General features: G+C 57.6%; 2 protein-coding genes across 3 annotated transcripts; both read right to left on the reverse strand.

Moving 5' to 3' along the window:
* Positions 1-34: 34 nt before the first annotated feature.
* LOC117644109 (choline transporter-like protein 1) lies at positions 35-15,649 on the reverse strand. Of its 2 annotated transcripts, XM_034383327.1 has the most exons (16): positions 15,345-15,649; positions 4,349-4,433; positions 3,338-3,451; positions 3,105-3,259; positions 2,935-3,024; positions 2,742-2,832; positions 2,491-2,663; positions 2,283-2,403; positions 2,078-2,197; positions 1,863-1,988; positions 1,681-1,787; positions 1,340-1,596; positions 1,089-1,255; positions 914-1,006; positions 742-834; positions 35-652 (listed from the first exon to the last, which is right to left on the reverse strand). In XM_034383327.1, exons 2-16 carry the CDS (start codon positions 4,412-4,414, stop codon positions 593-595), a joined length of 1,833 nt encoding a protein of 610 aa, XP_034239218.1. In that variant the 5' UTR covers positions 4,415-4,433; positions 15,345-15,649; the 3' UTR covers positions 35-592. The 2 variants fall into 2 exon arrangements, with proteins under 2 accessions (XP_034239218.1, XP_034239219.1); XM_034383328.1 differs by lacking the exons at positions 4,349-4,433; positions 15,345-15,649 and adding an exon at positions 3,541-3,704.
* Positions 5,302-10,566, reverse strand: LOC117644111 (facilitated trehalose transporter Tret1-2 homolog). The gene is made up of 3 exons (XM_034383335.1): positions 10,485-10,566; positions 6,345-7,445; positions 5,302-6,255 (listed from the first exon to the last, which is right to left on the reverse strand). The coding sequence occupies exons 2-3, from the start codon at positions 7,335-7,337 to the stop codon at positions 5,704-5,706; spliced, it is 1,545 nt and encodes a 514-aa protein (XP_034239226.1). The 5' UTR covers positions 7,338-7,445; positions 10,485-10,566; the 3' UTR covers positions 5,302-5,703.
* Positions 15,650-16,566: the final 917 nt, after the last annotated feature.

Below are 16,566 nucleotides of genomic sequence, written 5' to 3' on the forward strand. Positions count from 1 at the left end.
ACCGGAGAATTGGATGTACAAAGGAAATTGAGAGTTACAAAAGATAAAGACAGCTGTATTTTCAGACTGTACACAAAAATAGATAATGTAAAGCTAGAATCCTTGAGAGAAACTTCAGGTCTCTATGCAAAGCATGTACAGTATGTAGCAAAACCAAAGATATAAAAATGTACTCTAGTCAGGAAAACAAAACATTACAGCATAGTATTACATATACATAAGTCTAATTGTGGATACACAATTTCTGTTTTTAAAATTAACATCAACTTTGGTCAAGTGCAAGGCAAGGTATGAAAGCTTCGTCTTTTCTGCTTGATCCAACAGATCTAACTTCATAGCATTACTTAAGTATGCATGTCCACATCAATAAAAAAAAATTAATACAGGCATGGAATAGAACACAAATTAATCCTAAATACCTACAAGAATATCAAATCCCACAGTATTTGATAAAACAATCTAGTCCAGAGAACTTGAATATATGAAATTTAGTTCAGTCAACAAAAATGAAAATGATATTCAAGCTGGAGAAGTGTCAGCCGATAATCAAATCAAATACAAAATAATGAAGAGGCGGACGTAGTTGGCAGTCTTAGTTGTCATGTTTTGCATCACCCACAGACAAAGCTTTTTTGCTGTCTTCAACAAACTCCTACAAGCATGAGAAAAAATGACAGAAATTAATAGTCTTACATGTAGAGCAGAACCAAGCGTCAAAGACAAAAAAAGGAACTTTCTTACCATAAGATCCTTACTCATGTAGTAGGGTTTACTCATGCCATCATTCTGCTCACAATCTTCACAGAAACACATGAAAATTGTGTCAATCACCATCTAATGGAAAATAAAATAAAATGTAAGAAATTTTACTTGAAAGAAGTTCATAACTAGAAGGAAATGATGACAATATTACCTCATAGACTGTCAGGAAGCAATGTGAGACTAAGAATGCAAAAAGGCCAGCAAGACCCAAGGGAACCCAGATGTGCTGAATACCTTCCTTGGCCTGAATGAAAAAGAAAGGAGTTAGACAGATTTTTGTGGTGAAAATAGCGTTTCTTTCTTCGTCACAGAAATTTTGTTCCTACCTGTAGCATCTCTACACCAATGAGTACAGTGGCAATTACAACGAGGGCTTTGCCAAGCCACAACACAAAGTCTCCGACAGAGTTAATTGCAATAACTCTCAAAGCATTACTTGACAGCATCTTAAAGGCTTGCTCTCCAGCTCTGCAGAAGTTATGTCCATACATGGCTACAAGACAGAACAATAAGTTACAACACAGATAAAATATCCAATAAATCTTTCTCTAAGTTTTAAAAGACTAAAGGCTATTACCAATTTCTATGAACGCATTCCGTGTGAGATACTTCAAAATTTTTTCAAAACAATAGAGACAACATTGGCATGTTTTAAAGAGGCACTTGGTACAATCGTTCTCAGATCCTTTCAATTTTTCTTGCAGCCATGCAAACACAGTTCTTATCATCTGGACCATGGCAATCAGGAGTGAACCAAAAGCAACAGATCCCAAGTGATAACGAACAAGGTTGTAAAAAGATGTAGAAATTGGAGCATCTAAATGATCCTTGTTCCTGGAAAAAAAAAAGAAATTGGAGAATAGAATAAAAATTGCAACTTGCTCAAAAGCATAGGTCAGTAAAGGACACTGGACAAACCTTGTGAAGAACCAAGTGGTCACAGCTCCTGCAATTACCATGTGCTGGCAACTGACAATGAATTGAGTGAACCAGAACATAGCAAACAGATTATACCATCGAGTGACCTAGAGCAGAAGGATGATTCATTGTTATTGTACATACTCAATGACTCATTTCAAAGTGGTGAGAGATCTACAAACCTTTATAACAGTGTCTTTTTTGTAATACAAATTATCCTCGCCTCTGGGAGTCAAAAATCCTGAAGTTTCTATCCAGAGTGAAAAGTGCAACCAGAGTGCAACAACAACAGCAAGAGAAGCAAAGGTCTGCAACAGATATTCTCTCATTGATTTTCAGTGTGAAATAATTATTTTTTTTCATAAGAGCAGCAACATTTCTTTTAAATGGTTCTCACCAGAACAGGCTGTAGAAGAAGCACTGGCATGCTTGCAACAGCTTTTCCAGCCTCCCTGAACAATTGAACAACCAGCTGGATCCGTTTCCTCATCACCAAAACAACAAGCATTATAACAACCTGCAGATAAAATTTAAAATAAATAAATAAAACTTTTATTACAGATAGATACAGAATAAAAATAATTGAAGTAGATGAATCTTACAGTAGCAATTGTGGCTACAATAGCATAGGCAAGCAGGGAATAATGTTTCCTTTGCCCAATTTCGGACTGACTGTAATCTGGTTTGGATTTCAGCTCATCACGAACCAATTTGTAGCGTACCCTAAAATAAAGCATAGTAATCAGATCAGATCAGTGTCAGATCTTGGACTATAATTTAAAATATCAGCATTAATTAAGAGAGTCTCACCATAAATAAACAGTACCGCATACGCTGACTGTAACCACTCCAATTAGGACAATCCAAACGACAAATCCGACCACAAAGCGGAAGAGGAACAGCAAGACGATGGATAAGGCAAAGGCAATGAGGCACAGATACAAAATTTCTTGCCAGCACAGATGCAGATCTTCTGACACTTCCTGAGTACAAGTGATTAGCCAAAAACAATTAAATCAATACATGTCACATAATTTTGAACAGCAAGGCAATCAGCTTACCGCCAAGAAGTCTTTTAATCCAGTTTTGGAGAAAAAGCTGTTCACCACAGTATCACTAGTCTCTGGAATGCATCGATTAAGGAATGCCCGGCTGTGAAGAGAAAATAAAATTTTACGAACAGTGCTTGAGTAAGCTTAACTGATAAGGATTAGCATTCGCTGGATGATTACAGCTGTGGTTGTTTATACTTACTATCCAGATCTGGTACAGCTACTGACACATTCTCTCTTGACATCTTTTGGTTTCACTACAGCAAGGCCTGCTGCAGAAATAAGCAGATACCTGTGTGCAGAAAATATGAAAGGTGTTGGACAGACTGCTCGCCTAACAATCATCCTTGAATGCAGAAACCACAAACGTACTTATCACTAGTTTTGTTGGCCCCAAGGCAGCTGAATTTAGGATCATTGTTTGTCGAGGGTTTGTTTGTCCTTCCACAGACATTTCCACAATTGTCGTATCCGTTGATGATACGATAGAGATCCCCGTTATGAACACAGTATCCAAGAAGACCAACCTGTTGCAGAAAATGACTTAAGCACCCAGCGGCCCGTAGGCAAGAATGCTGCTCTGTGAATCCTTTCAAACTGCTTACCAGCACAATGACAAATGCACCGAAGAGGATCAGGAAGATGACATCGGTGCAGCTCCGCTTCTTGACGGGCCCGTGGAACTTGGACGCACTCCCCTTGCGGCCGCTTTCCTGCAGCTGGAACAGACGAGGACGACATCAAGACACGCCGGTATGTAAACAAAGGAGCCGGGCCCGCGGCTGCGGTGCGGGGTGAGTCAACCTACACGGCCATCCGTGGCATCAAGGAGCTCCTGCTCCATCTTTGCGGCTGCTTGCAATGACAAAGGACCAAGGGCCTCGTGCGTCACGCGTCACGATCGCGGGCATTTGCGCCCCAACCCCAAACCCAACACGCACTCTGCCGACGCGGACGCTACGCGCTTGCACCCCCCGCCCCGCCACCCCGACCCCGCCGCCGCGCCGCCGCCACGAGGAGGGGGGAGCGCGGCGAGGAGGGGCGGCGGAACGCGGAGGAAAATGGCAATGCTGCTGTCTCTCTCACTCCGCCAGCAGAGGACACTGGCGGCGGAGGCTGGCGGCGCGGCGGCGCGGCGACCTTGAGCCCCCGCCCTCCGCCCCCCTCCGCCCCCCTCCGGCCGCCCCGCCAACCCTCCTCGTCTCCCCTAGACTCAACCAGCCTCAACCCCCTCGCCCTAGGCCCTTGGCTACCCAATCGATGTACATAGGCGGTACGCACGGCGCCGACCGTCCTGCCTACGCACTCGACCTCGCCACGGCCGGTCCATTCGGCTACAGAATATCTCGGGGAAGTCACCCCCTCCGATAAAATAGGCCCTGGCAGGAGTGCTAGTTCCGGTCTTGGTATTTTCGTGTTTCCGGACGCCACCGCCGCGCGAGACCTGCCTTGGGCGAGCGCCCGCGGACGCTCGGGTAGGCAAACCCAAAGGCCGTCGATGCACCAGCGTGGCAAGGGTTGTCTACCCTTCGCTCCGTGGGCGCGCGGCGCTGTCTCCCTCTGAGTGCGGCAGGGCAGACCTGCTTGCAGCATGCTTGCAGTGTGCTACCCCTTACCTCCGTGGAGTCGGGAGAGCCGGGCGTGGGTTCGACGCGCTCGTCCGAGCTGCAGCACGCCCCCATGGCGGCGGCGCGTCACGGCCTGAGGAACAGAAAAACAAAACGGCACTTTTAGCAGGGTGCTTTATTGTCAGGTGCGACTCATCATCATCGTAAATCCGAGCACTCGAGACGAGGACGAGACGTTGCGGTAGAGGCGTGGACTGGTGTTATCAGATGAGAGCGGCCTCACTTCGCACACATTATGTGGCTATTGAGCCGTCTCGAGTTATTCGCCCCGAGATATCGCGAGGGTTGTACAACAGCCGCCGCACTGCAGACTTCAGCGATGCGAGACCGCGATTCTCGGATCCTCGGTGGCGGTGCTGGCGGCGGTATCTATCGGCAGTGCCGCGGGGCCCGCGATGACCGGCCCGCCGATATTTGACCCGTGAGATGTTGAGGCTGCGAGGCTGCAAGGCGAGGCTGCAAGGCGAGGCTGCAAGGCGAGCCTCAACGCCCCGTCGTTACGCCGTTACGCCCGATTGACGGCACGTTTTAAGCCCCGGTGCGGCAGGCAACCCAGTGCACAGCAGGGCCCCTCCGCCCCGCCCCAGATCAGGCTTCGGGCCCCGCTGGCCTGCTAACAAAGCAGTTCCCGGTTTCGGTTCATTCCTTTCTAGTGGAGATACGCGGCCCCGGTGATATCTATGTCTGAAAAAAGGCCAGTAAAAATGTGGTCGCAGGGCCGTGGGACTAAGCTAGCTGCCGGCGAGCTTCTGCGAGGCCAAAGTCATTCTGACTGGGTTACCAGGTCCGCTATGTCACGGCCAGAACAGCCTCGGGTTCGGGTCGCCTCGCCACCACACCGGCGGTTTGTGGACTTGACGAGCGGGATTAAATTTCGTAAAACGTCAATGCGAAAATAGGTAAAGGATTGGAAGCATTAAACAAAAAGAAAACACCACGAATAAAAAAATGCATGCGAGATAACCTCTGCCACTGTCTGACGATTTTATTCGTTGGGTACACGTGTAAAAAAGCACTGTACATAAAAAAATAAATTAAAGACAAAAATATTTTTAAAGAGAATCAGTCACATCACAGCCCTATCGACAGAACCAGTATATCGAGAAAAGCAACAACAATCGGTGTCTACATAATTGGAATTCATATAATACTACAACATTAAACGTAACTCAATAAATACGTTTCCAAATCAAAACGGACAGCATCACAAAATTTGTGCACAAACGTGTCAATGTTTTGGACGTTTACCAAAGGACGAGAGTTTTCATATGGCACATCAACAAACACAACGCGCTGCAGTCTTCAAGGAGGCCTACACTATGTACAAACATAGGAGTTGCAGTTCACCACCGCTCCTGCTGCCGGGGTGTCCCGGCGCGCTCTTCGTGGCCCTGCAGGGCGTCCTTGTCGCCGTCCTGGAGGTGGCCGCCCTTGCCGCCGGCGCCGCCCAGCAGCAGCGCTTGCACCTGCAGCAGCGTCTTGCCGCGCGTCTCGGGCACCAGGAACCACGTGAAGGCGAACACGACCAGGGACCAGAGCCCGAAGGCCCAGAACGCCACGAAGAGCCCCACACGCTCCCCGAGCACGGGCAGCAGCTTGTTGGTGGCAAAGGCCACCACGGAGAAGGCCAGCACGGACAGGCTGGGCACCAGCGTCTTGCTCTGCTGCGGCAGCAGCTCGCCGATCATGACCCAGGGAACTGTGGTGGTGCCCAGGTTGGTGGAGACCATGAAGACCATGAGGGAGGCGAGCGGCAGCCAGGTGATGCGCGCCGCGGCGGCGTCCTGGTGCAGGGCGTCCTTCATGAAGAAGAAGGCCCCCGCGGCCGCCATGGCCACCGCGTTGCACACCGCCGAGCACAGCAGCAGGGGGCGGCGGCCCGCGCGGTCGATCACCTGCAGAAGTGGAGCAAGAGGACAAATTATTTATCGCTGATTGTTGCAGAGGGAAGCGAAAGCCAAAGGAAGTAAGGTCGTCGACCCACCTGGGACGAGGCCACGCCCGCCGCGCACTGCACGGCGCACATCACGATGGCGGACATCTCCGCGGACAGCGCGCTGCCCGTGGTGCGGAACAGGTACTGCGCGTAGGACAGCAGGCTGCCGGTGCCGATCATGGGCCCGGTGCCGCACAAGAACAGCACGATGATGCAGCCGCGGCGGTTGCCGGGGTTGGTCACCAGAGTGCGCCACAAGTTGCGCTCGCGGCGGCGGTCGGCCTCCATGCCGCGGAGGATGTCGGCGGCCTCGACGTCCACGCCGGCGCGCTGCTGCGCCAGCCCGTTGACGGCGTCCTTGTTGGACAGGCCGCGCACCCTGGCCAGCGCGCGGCGCATCTCCTCGCCGCGGCCGCGCGACGCCAGGAAGTAGGGGCTCTCCGGGGCCCAGAGCGCGAACACGGCCAGGCTCATGACGGCGGGCGCCACCGGCAGCAGCGCCTGCTGCGCGAACGACACCCAGGGCCCGATGGCGTACTCCAGCAGCACGCCGACGAACACCAGCGACGTCGTGAAGGTGCACAGCTTGCCGCGCATGTCGCTGCTCGCGATCTCCCCGATGTAGAGGCTGGAGCAGGACAAGTCCAGGCCGAAGCTGACGCCCAGCAGGACGCGCGCCGCGTTGAGGGCCGCCGACGACCTGGCCGCGAAGGTGAGGGCGCTGGAGGACAGCACCATGATGGGCGCCAGCATGAGCGTGCGTCGTCGGCCCAGCGAGCCCAGCAGCGCGCCCGCCAACACAGACCCCACCGGGATGCCCACGTCGTAGATGGCCACGACCCACGACGCCGCGTCCAGGTCCAAGGTGAAGCCGGGCCCGAGCGGGTCGGCCTCCGTCATCTTACTCCAGGCCGGCGACGACCAGCCCAAGCCCATGCCGGTGGTGATGTTGATGAGGAACACCGCGGACGCCGCCAGCGACTGGCTGACCGCGGAGCGCGCCGAGGACCGCGTCAGCGGGGCGCGCGGCGGCGGCACCATCCTGGGGGAGGTCCTTCGACGGTGGTCTTCAGCGCGGCTGCGTCCCGAGAGGGCGGCCACTCATTTGTGGTGACCTCGCTGGAGCTGGTCCTGGAGTCCGTGCCGCTGCTGGAGGTGCGAGCCGAGTTGCAGCCGATGCACGCCCTTGCCGAGCCCCGCCGAGAAATCCGCGGAGGGGAGGGAACGACCAGACGACGCGGCGCGCGCCCGGCCGGCGGACGCGCTGTTGACGCGGCGAGGCGAGACGAGACGAGACGCGGGAAGCCCAACGAGACAGCCGCGTCGCTGCGCTGTCGCTGCGTTGCGCGTTGCCTCACCGCGGCAGGCCGGCAGGACAACAAGTGGCGCGATAACGAGAATGCCGGCATTTATAGTGGAGGCGCGGCGCTCTCCGCGGCGAGGCTCCGCGGCCGAGGAAAGGAGGAAAGGGGCGACGACGGCGAGATGAAACCGCACCGCATGCCAGGTGCCGCCATCGCGTTCGGCCGAGTCGCGTTGCGCCGGAAGCCGGAAACGACCAATTCGGCGCAAAATTTCAATTCTACACCCGTATTGACAAGAGTATCGCCGGGCCACTCGTCCGGCGGCACGGCCGGACCGCTGCAGAGTGGCGCTTCAATAAGTGTCGCAGTAAATCGAGAAGAATCCGCACTCGGTTTGCAATTACCGACCGACGACGCGGCGAACAGAAAACCTAACAGCAGTCTGTATTTTCGTTTGTTTTCTTTTTTCTAGTAAAACCAGGCTACCGCGAAGGAGAGACAGTAAAAGTTCCGAACGCGATTGCCAATTTGAGTTTGCCGAAGCGAAAATTTGTGAGTCCGTCGCAAGGCAGCCTGCAGCCTTACAAGCCAGGGATAGGCCGCGCCGGGGAGCAGGCTTGCTTGACGGGCTGGCCTACCCTGGACTCCGCAGGCGGTTCCCGTCGCGTCGCTCTTTGCCGCGGGCCAGGCACCCAGGCTCGGACTGGCGCCCAAAAGGCCCCGGCAGATAAACCCGCAAAAGGCCCCCGATCATCATTGTTTTTACCCTTCATGACCAACTTTGTGAGGCTGCCGCTCCCACACAAGTTGCGGTCAATAGCCTTCCCGTACAGGACATGAAAGACTAGGGTCTTAAGAATTCTAGGGCGTCGAGGGAGGCCTTTTACGGCAACTAGATTGGACACAGTGGCCGTCCAAAGTCAGCAAAATCAGCAAATTTCCGAGATTCGACTACTTTTTGACCAACTTGGTCGGAAAATCATTGCGGTCAAAGGCAAAATCGTTGTGGTCAACGTCTTCCCTATACAGGGCATGAAAGAGTAGGGTCTTGAGAATACTAGGACGTTGAGGGAGGCCTTTTACGGCAACTAGATTGGACACAGTGACCGTCCAAAGTCAGCAAAATCAGCAAATTTCCGAGATTCGACCACTTTTTGACCAACTTTGGTCCCAAAATCGTTGCGGTCAAAGGCAAAATCGTTGTGGTCAACGTCTTCCCTATACAGGGCATGAAAGAGTAGGGTCTTGAGAATACTAGGACGTTGAGGGAGGCCTTTTACGGCAACTAGATTGGACACAGTGGCCGCCCAAAGTCAGCAAAATCAGCAAATTTCCGAGATTCGACCACTTTTTGACCAACTTTGGTCCCTAAATCGTTGCGGTCAAAGGCAAAATCGTTGTGGTCAACGTCTTCCCTATACAGGGCATGAAAGAGTAGGGTCTTGAGAATACTAGGACGTTGAGGGAGGCCTTTTACGGCAACTAGATTGGACACAGTGGCCGCCCAAAGTCAGCAAAATCAGCAAATTTCCGAGATTCGACCACTTTTTGACCAACTTTGGTCCCTAAATCGTTGCGGTCAAAGGCAAAATCGTTGTGGTCAACGTCTTCCCTATACAGGGCATGAAAGAGTAGGGTCTTGAGAATACTAGGACGTTGAGGGAGGCCTTTTACGGCAACTACATTGGACACAGTGGCCGCCCAAAGTCAGCAAAATCAGCAAATTTCCGAGATTTGACCACTTTTTGACCAACTTTGGTCCCTAAATCGTTGCGGTCAAAGGCAAAACCGTTGTGGTCAACGTCTTCCCGATTCAGGGCATGAAAGAGTAGGGTCTTAAGAATACTAGGACGTCGAGGGAGGCCGTTGGCCGCTACTAGATCGAAGCAGTGGCCGCTCAAATTCAGCGAAAACGGCTACTTTCGGAGATTCAATCACTTTTTGACCAACTTCGTGACGTTACTGGTCACAAATCCAAAGGCCCCGGCAGATTTTTCTGCCTGTCTGCCCTGGCCAGTCCGAGCCTGCAGGCACCGTGTGCCGCCTGCCGCCATGTGCAGGGGCGCGCTCCAGGGCACGGACCCGGCAGGAGGATTCCTAAAAGATCTTCTGGTCTCTGTCTCTCTCGCGCCCATAGGTGCGGGAGAGACAGAGCGTCGAAAGCAACTGTTCGGACGCAGCCGGTCGGCAGGCGGAAAATACCCCCGGTGCGTGAGTCAGTGTCTGACGACTGACAAATTCGCACGCCACTTGGCAAATGATCTCGGCGTAACCAGCCCCACCTCTCACTCGCGCGCTGTGGCAGGACGTGTTTAGCGAATGTTGCAGGCATGAGTGCAAATTCGTCAACGTCCAGGTCAAGTTAAAAGACACGACAGTGTGGGAGGTTGGCGAAACTCGATACGCCGAACACGCGTTATGTGAGCGGCGTCCCGTGACCGGGGGACACGACAGGGCAGAGGCAGGGGCCGGCAGGGGCGGGCAGGGGCGGGGGGTTGCAGCGAAGCGAGCGGAGCGTTGTGATTCGATATGACACGAGTCAGATTAGGGGCACTACCACGGCAGAGGGGGAGTCCGAAAATAAAAGCAACGCGGCTTTTGAACAACAACACGCAGCCACAGATTGAGATTAAGGTTCGCACTAGTTTCACACGCGTCGTTCCCTTCCATGGAGGCTCGATGGGGCAGGGCGCGTTGGAGGCTCGGCAGGGGCGTGGCGGCGTGGCGGCGTCTTCACGGATGCAGTGCAGCGCCTGCTGCCTTGTCGCGCCCGGCGATCCACGAGCCGTTTCGTCGCTCTGTCTCTGTCGCACTCGCGGGGCACTCGGCTAGGGTGCGAGTGAGACAGAGCGACAAACCGCCCAAGACTGGCCAGCTGGACTACCTTCGGCCCTCCCTCCGCAGTGTGCTGCACGCTGAGGCTCAGTCCGGTGGCGCGGTCCAGCCCGGTCCTGTCCAGGTCCCCGTCGACACTGGCGTCCTGGCGTCCTGGCGTGCGGAGGGAGGCCCCTGGACCCTGGACCACGCCGGAGAGGGGGACGAGGAGGCCGAGGAGGGGGGAGGTGGCTCATGTTATGGTTGGTCCTGGACTTAGGTGTGCGATCCACGGGGAGGACCTCATCGTCCTTGGCGGAAAACATTTCGACCTTCAGAGGTCCTCGCTCTTCGTGCATGTCAACAAACTGGCCGCTTGGTGGACATTAGGCCATTGGCTTGCAGAGGGCCTGGCCCTGGCCCTGGCCCCGCCGTCCCTTCGCCCGCTTCGCCGTTAGAGGGTTTAATAGCCGAAGGGCCGAATCCGGGACTATTTTGGACCGGACCACTCCAGCGCACCGATCTGGAGCTCCAGCTGCCCGGCCGAGAGACAAAAAACCCACAAAAAGGGCGCGTCGCGTCCCGCGGAATCGCCTGCCGGGAGAACCGATGACGTACGCAGACTTTCCGAACGAGTCCGCCACCGCCGGACAAACCGTTTTTCCAAAGCACAGTGTAGATCATTAAAACGCACCAAAGTTCTTTGTTGTTTTATCCTCATTAGTATTGATCGTGAAGGGGAATGAAGGTGTGTGGTAAAAGGCCGAAGGGAAGGGGCCGGTGGTGGGGAGTGGGATGGGGTGTTTGGGAAGCGACGCCGATTGGCTGTTCCACCCCGCCGTGCAGAAATGGTGGTTATTGCCACCGCGTCAGCGCATTAGTCAACCGGCTGCTTTGTGTATACACTCTACACTCGCGAGTTCGGCGGTGGCAGCGCCCCACTAGTCACGGGCGTTCCAGGCATCTATCTCTCTCGCACCCACGGGACTCCCCATGAGTGCGAGGGAGACGGAGTGACGATGGGTCTGCAGCACCGCTGCCACCCCCGCCATTGAGCTACCTGATGCAACCCGACCGCGGTTGGCATCATCCTGCTATCCTGCGCCGTCCTGGCCGGGAACGTCGCTTTGTCCGGGCAGGGCCGCGCGCCGCCGGGCGCCAGGTTGGGTTTGGTCCGCTCTCCGCGCGCGCGAATGCGTCCGATGCGTCCTTGAGCACCGCGGGCAGGCGTGGCGCGGCGTGCCGTAGGTCGAACTGCACGTCGAAGATAGAAGCGTTCGCAGCCGACGGCCAGGTGATTCGTGTCGACCGTAAAATTAAAACCAAGACCTGTGGCTCGAAGTGAGGACGATTCAGACAATAACAAGCCGTCCTCGGGGCAGTCCCCAAATCTACCCATGAATGTAATGAAGCGTCCACTGGGAAGCCGTCCACCAACAAAAGTTTAATCTACGTTTGTCCACGCGCGGTGCTTTGCGCTTTGCGGGGCCGTTCCCCCGCGGGGCCCGCAGGCGATGCAGGCCGCGCCCAAGGTGGGCTGGGCGGGCCGGGCCGCGTCCCCGGGGAGCCACAAGGCGCCGCAAGGCGCCGCAAGGCAGTCCCAGGGCTTCCGGGACCTCGGACCTCCGTGCTTCCGAACAGCGCTTCCGTCGCTCTGTCTCTGCAGCACTCATGGGGCGTCCGGCAGGAGTGCGAGGGAGAGGACGCGCCGACGAAAGCACTGCTCGGAATCGGCGTGCCAGTGTGCCAGCCACGTCGGCCGCGTTCCCAGAACGAATTAGGCTGCGAAAGGGGCGCCAGCGGCCACCGTCCGCCAGAACAAAAGCTGTCATGGTCCTGGCGGCAATGACAAGACGGCCCGCGGCCAAAGAGCCGGAAGCGTCCGACGTGGCCGCGGGGGCCGCGGGGGGCGCGGGGGCCGCGAGGGCGTGGCGCGACGACGGGACGAAGCGACGTCCGCGGCGCCTCCAAGCTGCGCGTGCTGCGCGTGCTGCGCGTGCTCCGGGTAATCGAGACACGTCGCCGGCCTTAATTGCGCGTCCATGGCCGTGCCGGCTGTGCCCGCCGACAGTGACCAGTTGCGCGCCCTCGCCGCCTCGCCTCGCCACGGACCGCCAGTCCTTGGCGGATGTGTGTCGCGGCCGCCAAACCGCCGGACTGGGTCAGGTCGGCCAGGTCGGGAACGACAGGTAGAGCACGCGATTTCGCTCGCGCCCCCGACAGGCTTTTCAGCAGCCCCCCCCCCCCCCCCCCCGCTCTAGCCTCGCGACGAGGCTCGCGATGTGCTCCGCAGATATGAGTGTTTGGCGTGGCGGGGCAACAACAGCGCGTGTCTGTCTGCTGAAATATTCACGCCAGTTTGGCCACAAAACGACGTCGGCTGTCACGGGCCGCGAGGCGAGCCGGCTGATCGATCATAGGGGGCGCGGCGGCGCGGCGGCGCGGCGGCAGTGGTTTGGGTTTTGGCGACCGGCCTCGCACCCTTTCAACGCGCGGGACACGCACGGCGCGCGGCCCGGCGCCCTGGCCTCGCCTCGCCACGCCACTGGCAACAAATCACCAGCGGCGCGCATTATGACCCTGTCGGCCTGCCGGATGGGTTGCCTACACCGCGCGGCGCGGCCAGCGGCGCCAGGCTGCGCCGTGGAGGTGTGGAGCCCAACCGGCCCGGCCCATCCGCCGTCCGCGCTGTTTTGCTTTCCACCACCGCGCTCCCCTGGAGGTCGTTCACCCGCCGCGCGTTCCCGCTGCAGGCTGCACTACGCCGCCTGCACGTCGCGTGCCGTCTAGACCGGCGTCGCCCCACCACCCTTCGGCGAGCCCCCTTGGGGGCCCCAGCCGGCGAGGTGTACGCTTGATACGCCAGTAAAAGGGGGCAGTTGAGCCTTGGATCCGATAAGCATCTCACCCTCACCCACTTGGGGCCGTGCGGCGTGCGGGCGGGGCCAGGGCCGCCGGCAGGTCGCTCGCCGCGCTCGCCGCGCACGCCACCGGCAGCGTACTCGCGGCGTTTGAACCTGCTGAACCCGCGGGGCGCGTGCCGTGCCGGGACCACTGTAAAATGCCGACTTTCTCATTAGCGGCCGACAGGACAGGTCCCTCGTGGCCAGCATGGGCGTGGCCCGGCGTGGCCCGCCATGCTGCGTGTGGTACAATGGCTCACGTGTGTCACGTGTCCACAGTTTGGCCGGCTTGGCCACCGTAAGCCTCGCGATCAGTGTAAGTGGGCGAAATTTACGACGACGCACAGCTGCCGGTCTCAGTCCGCATGATCTTGAAAATTCATTGTGGCTGCAATAAATTTCTACTTGATAACCACACAGGGGAGCCCGATAGGGCATCACTCGTACCCAAAGCGCAGATCGACGAGTCGGTACGATCGAAGATGCGCAATCGGGCGCGGGGGTAATCGGGACGACGGCTACCGATTGTGCATTGTAAGCATTGTGCGTGTGTGCGTGTGTGTGTGTCATCTTATAAAAGGCACGCGAAGGCGCTCTCGATCCAGTCTCGTCCTGGCCCCCGGTCTGAGCAGCAGCCTCTGGGCGTGCAACAATGAGTGAGTAAATCCTTTCAGGACCCAACGACGGATTCCTTACGCCTGGACACAAAAACAGCGATCACTGTACACAGTGTACAGTGGCGAGTGGCGGATAGAATCGTAGAATCCCACGCACGTCCGCCGGAGTTCCTTTGTGCTCGCGGGGCTGGCGTGGCGATGCGCTAAGCTACGTCCTCATTAGAATGCCAGCCAAGCTCGCGAAGGGCGCCCCGTGCCTCCGCTCCGCTCCACACGCCCCGAGCCGGCTCGCCCCCGCACCGCGCGCACCGCGATGGCGTCATCGGCCACCGGCATGGCCATCGCCCGCCACGTTTCCGTTCAAGTTCAACCTGAATGGCGCGGTCGAACCGGCAACGCCGCGCCGCAGTTCATGGCCCGGCACCAGGGGCCTACACTACGAAGACCAGAGCCCCACGCGTCCGTTTATGCCCAGCCATAACAACAAGCAAACCGCGCTGCACAGCCGCGGCTCTCGGAACGACACCAAGACCAAGGCGACGACGGACGCAACCCAGCCCTTGCAGCGGCCGGCCAGGCCCTCGCCAGCAACATGCACTCTCCCGACTCGTTCTAGAGTGGGGGGAACACATACACTGCAAAGGAAACGGTGGGGGTTCCCGGGTGAACGGGGCGGCTGGCTGGGCGGCGCCTTGGAGATAGGCAACTCATTCATCTGGGCGGGGCCCGCGGCGGGAGAGAGAGAGGGATCGTGGATAAAACAGTCTGTCCGTCCGCGTTCCGAGCTGCGTTCCGAGGAGATGATGACCGGCTTCATCCTGATGCGGGCCCCGCTAGCCCCGCCGCCGGCCCCGCCGCCCCGCCAAGCCGGCCGGCTGGAAGAAAGAAGTTCATGGTCGCGCCCAAGGCCAGGCTTGCTTGGGCTTGCTAGGCCACGCCGGCACGCCGGCCGGCGGCACCGCCAGCTCGCCGGCCACTACAAGGAGGGACTCTTTTGACACTGACAGCCAGCCTTTGACGCGTTCCAAGTTCGCCCTCGCCGCGCGGTGGGCGTACACTTGAGGAAGTTGGTCTGGCGAGACTGACAGCCCTGACGTCCGTGGTTGACTTTGCACTTACAAACAGCCCCCGTGGCATGGTTCGACCGCAGCCCTCATACTAACAACAGCCGCAAAGCACGACTTTCTTTGTGCACGACAGTCTTTCCTTGCTATCCGTTCGATTCGAGTGACGTCATCTTAGAGTCAACCGGATGCAACGCGCGTATTGTACATGACGTATCGGCGTACCGTATCGTTTGGCGACGCCTTCTACTTTTTGCAACTGCTATTTTTGCAGCGGCCTGTACGCCATCCCGTGCGGGCCGCGCCGTACAGGCCGCGCCGCGCGGATGCGATGCGCTGCACTCACCTGTATTCGCAGTCCGGTACAGGCAGGTGAGTAATCCAAAGCAATCCAACGGAGAGGCAGTCGAGCGTGTTAGTTAGCACCTCGCTCGTTCACACCGGCTGAACACACACACTTTCTCACTCGCACACTGCGCCGCACTGTACACCCGGGACGCCACTGACGGTGCGTTTGACGAAACTCGGTGAAGTGGAGCAAAACGCGGCCGCAGCCGGTATTCGAACCGGGGCCGTTGGTGCGGACGCCGAGCTGCGGTGCGCGGCGCGCCGGAAGGCAGTGGAAGACCAGAGAGCGCCGCCACGACTGGAGAGGGGCTCGCCCGCTAAGCCCCAACGCCCCGCACCGCGCGCACCGCGCGCACCGCGCTCGCTCTCTCTCACTCACTTGTTGTGCGCGGCCAATGGGAGGGCGGCCTCCACGGCGGCGCGACGCAGCGCGGCGCTGGCTGGAGGGAGATGGAGGGAGATGGCCCCTTCTCCCCCGCGCCGCCGCGCCGCCGCGCCTCCAAGGACCCGGCTCGGCTCTCCGCTCGCCCGCCGCCCCGCCACGGCCCCGGCTGGCTAGACGTCGCCCCGTCCCTCGCCCTCTCGCTCCCTCTCACTCGGTCCCGGTCCCTTTCCAGGGGCACTGCCAGGGCACTGCCAGGGCACTGCAGGAATCGGTACGCACGCAGCGTTGCCGCGCTTCGCCTCGGAATTCCCTCGGCGACCCCGGACCCTGGTGCGCGGTGCGCGCGGCCTGCAAGGCTCGGCGGGGGATCATTGCACTTCATTGTTTACCTCGTGCCGCTCGGCGAATGCAGCTCACTCGGCCACCCGACACCGGATCAACCCATGGATCAACCTGAGGCTGATAGGGTGCGCTGCAGTAATGGACACCTTGATGGCGGGGACAGCCCAGTGACAGTGTGTGGTGGCGGTGGGGGGTGTCATTTCTGTTCATTATGTTGTCGCCACCCTGGGCCCCACGAATCGATGCGACCCTGCCCTGCGAGTTATCGCGGCTCAGAGTCTATCCCTTTATTGGTCGTCACGCGCCACGTGACACGGGTCACGTGACCGTCACCGCGCGCCCGTCACGCGGCGCGCCACCGCGGGGGTCAATGCACCAGCAACGTGTCTTAGAAAATCACCGCCAATTGCTGTTTCACACCGCTGTCCGGTGGACTGAAGGACTGACCTTTGGGAGGCTCTCCTCGGCGTCCTCGGCGTGCCCTTTGGCACGT

This window comes from Thrips palmi, unplaced genomic scaffold, assembly GCF_012932325.1.
Source record: "Thrips palmi isolate BJ-2018 unplaced genomic scaffold, TpBJ-2018v1 HiC_scaffold_17, whole genome shotgun sequence".
In the NCBI taxonomy this organism is placed as follows: Eukaryota; Metazoa; Arthropoda; class Insecta; order Thysanoptera; family Thripidae; genus Thrips; species Thrips palmi.

Bases quoted from the DNA above. Each gene is read 5' to 3' on its own strand.
- LOC117644111 (XM_034383335.1), bottom strand. From the start codon at position 7,337: ATGGTGCCGCCGCCGCGCGCCCCGCTGACGCGGTCCTCGGCGCGCTCC. The intron at 6,256-6,344 runs GTGGGTCGACGA...CCACTTCTGCAG, and splicing joins CGGGCGTGGCCTCGTCCCAG to GTGATCGACCGCGCGGGCCG.
- LOC117644109 (XM_034383327.1), bottom strand. From the start codon at position 4,414: ATGGGGGCGTGCTGCAGCTCGGACGAGCGCGTCGAACCCACGCCCGGC. The intron at 3,260-3,337 runs GTAAGCAGTTTG...TTTCTGCAACAG, and splicing joins GTGCATTTGTCATTGTGCTG to GTTGGTCTTCTTGGATACTG. The intron at 2,664-2,741 runs GTAAGCTGATTG...ACTTGTACTCAG, and splicing joins GATTAAAAGACTTCTTGGCG to GAAGTGTCAGAAGATCTGCA.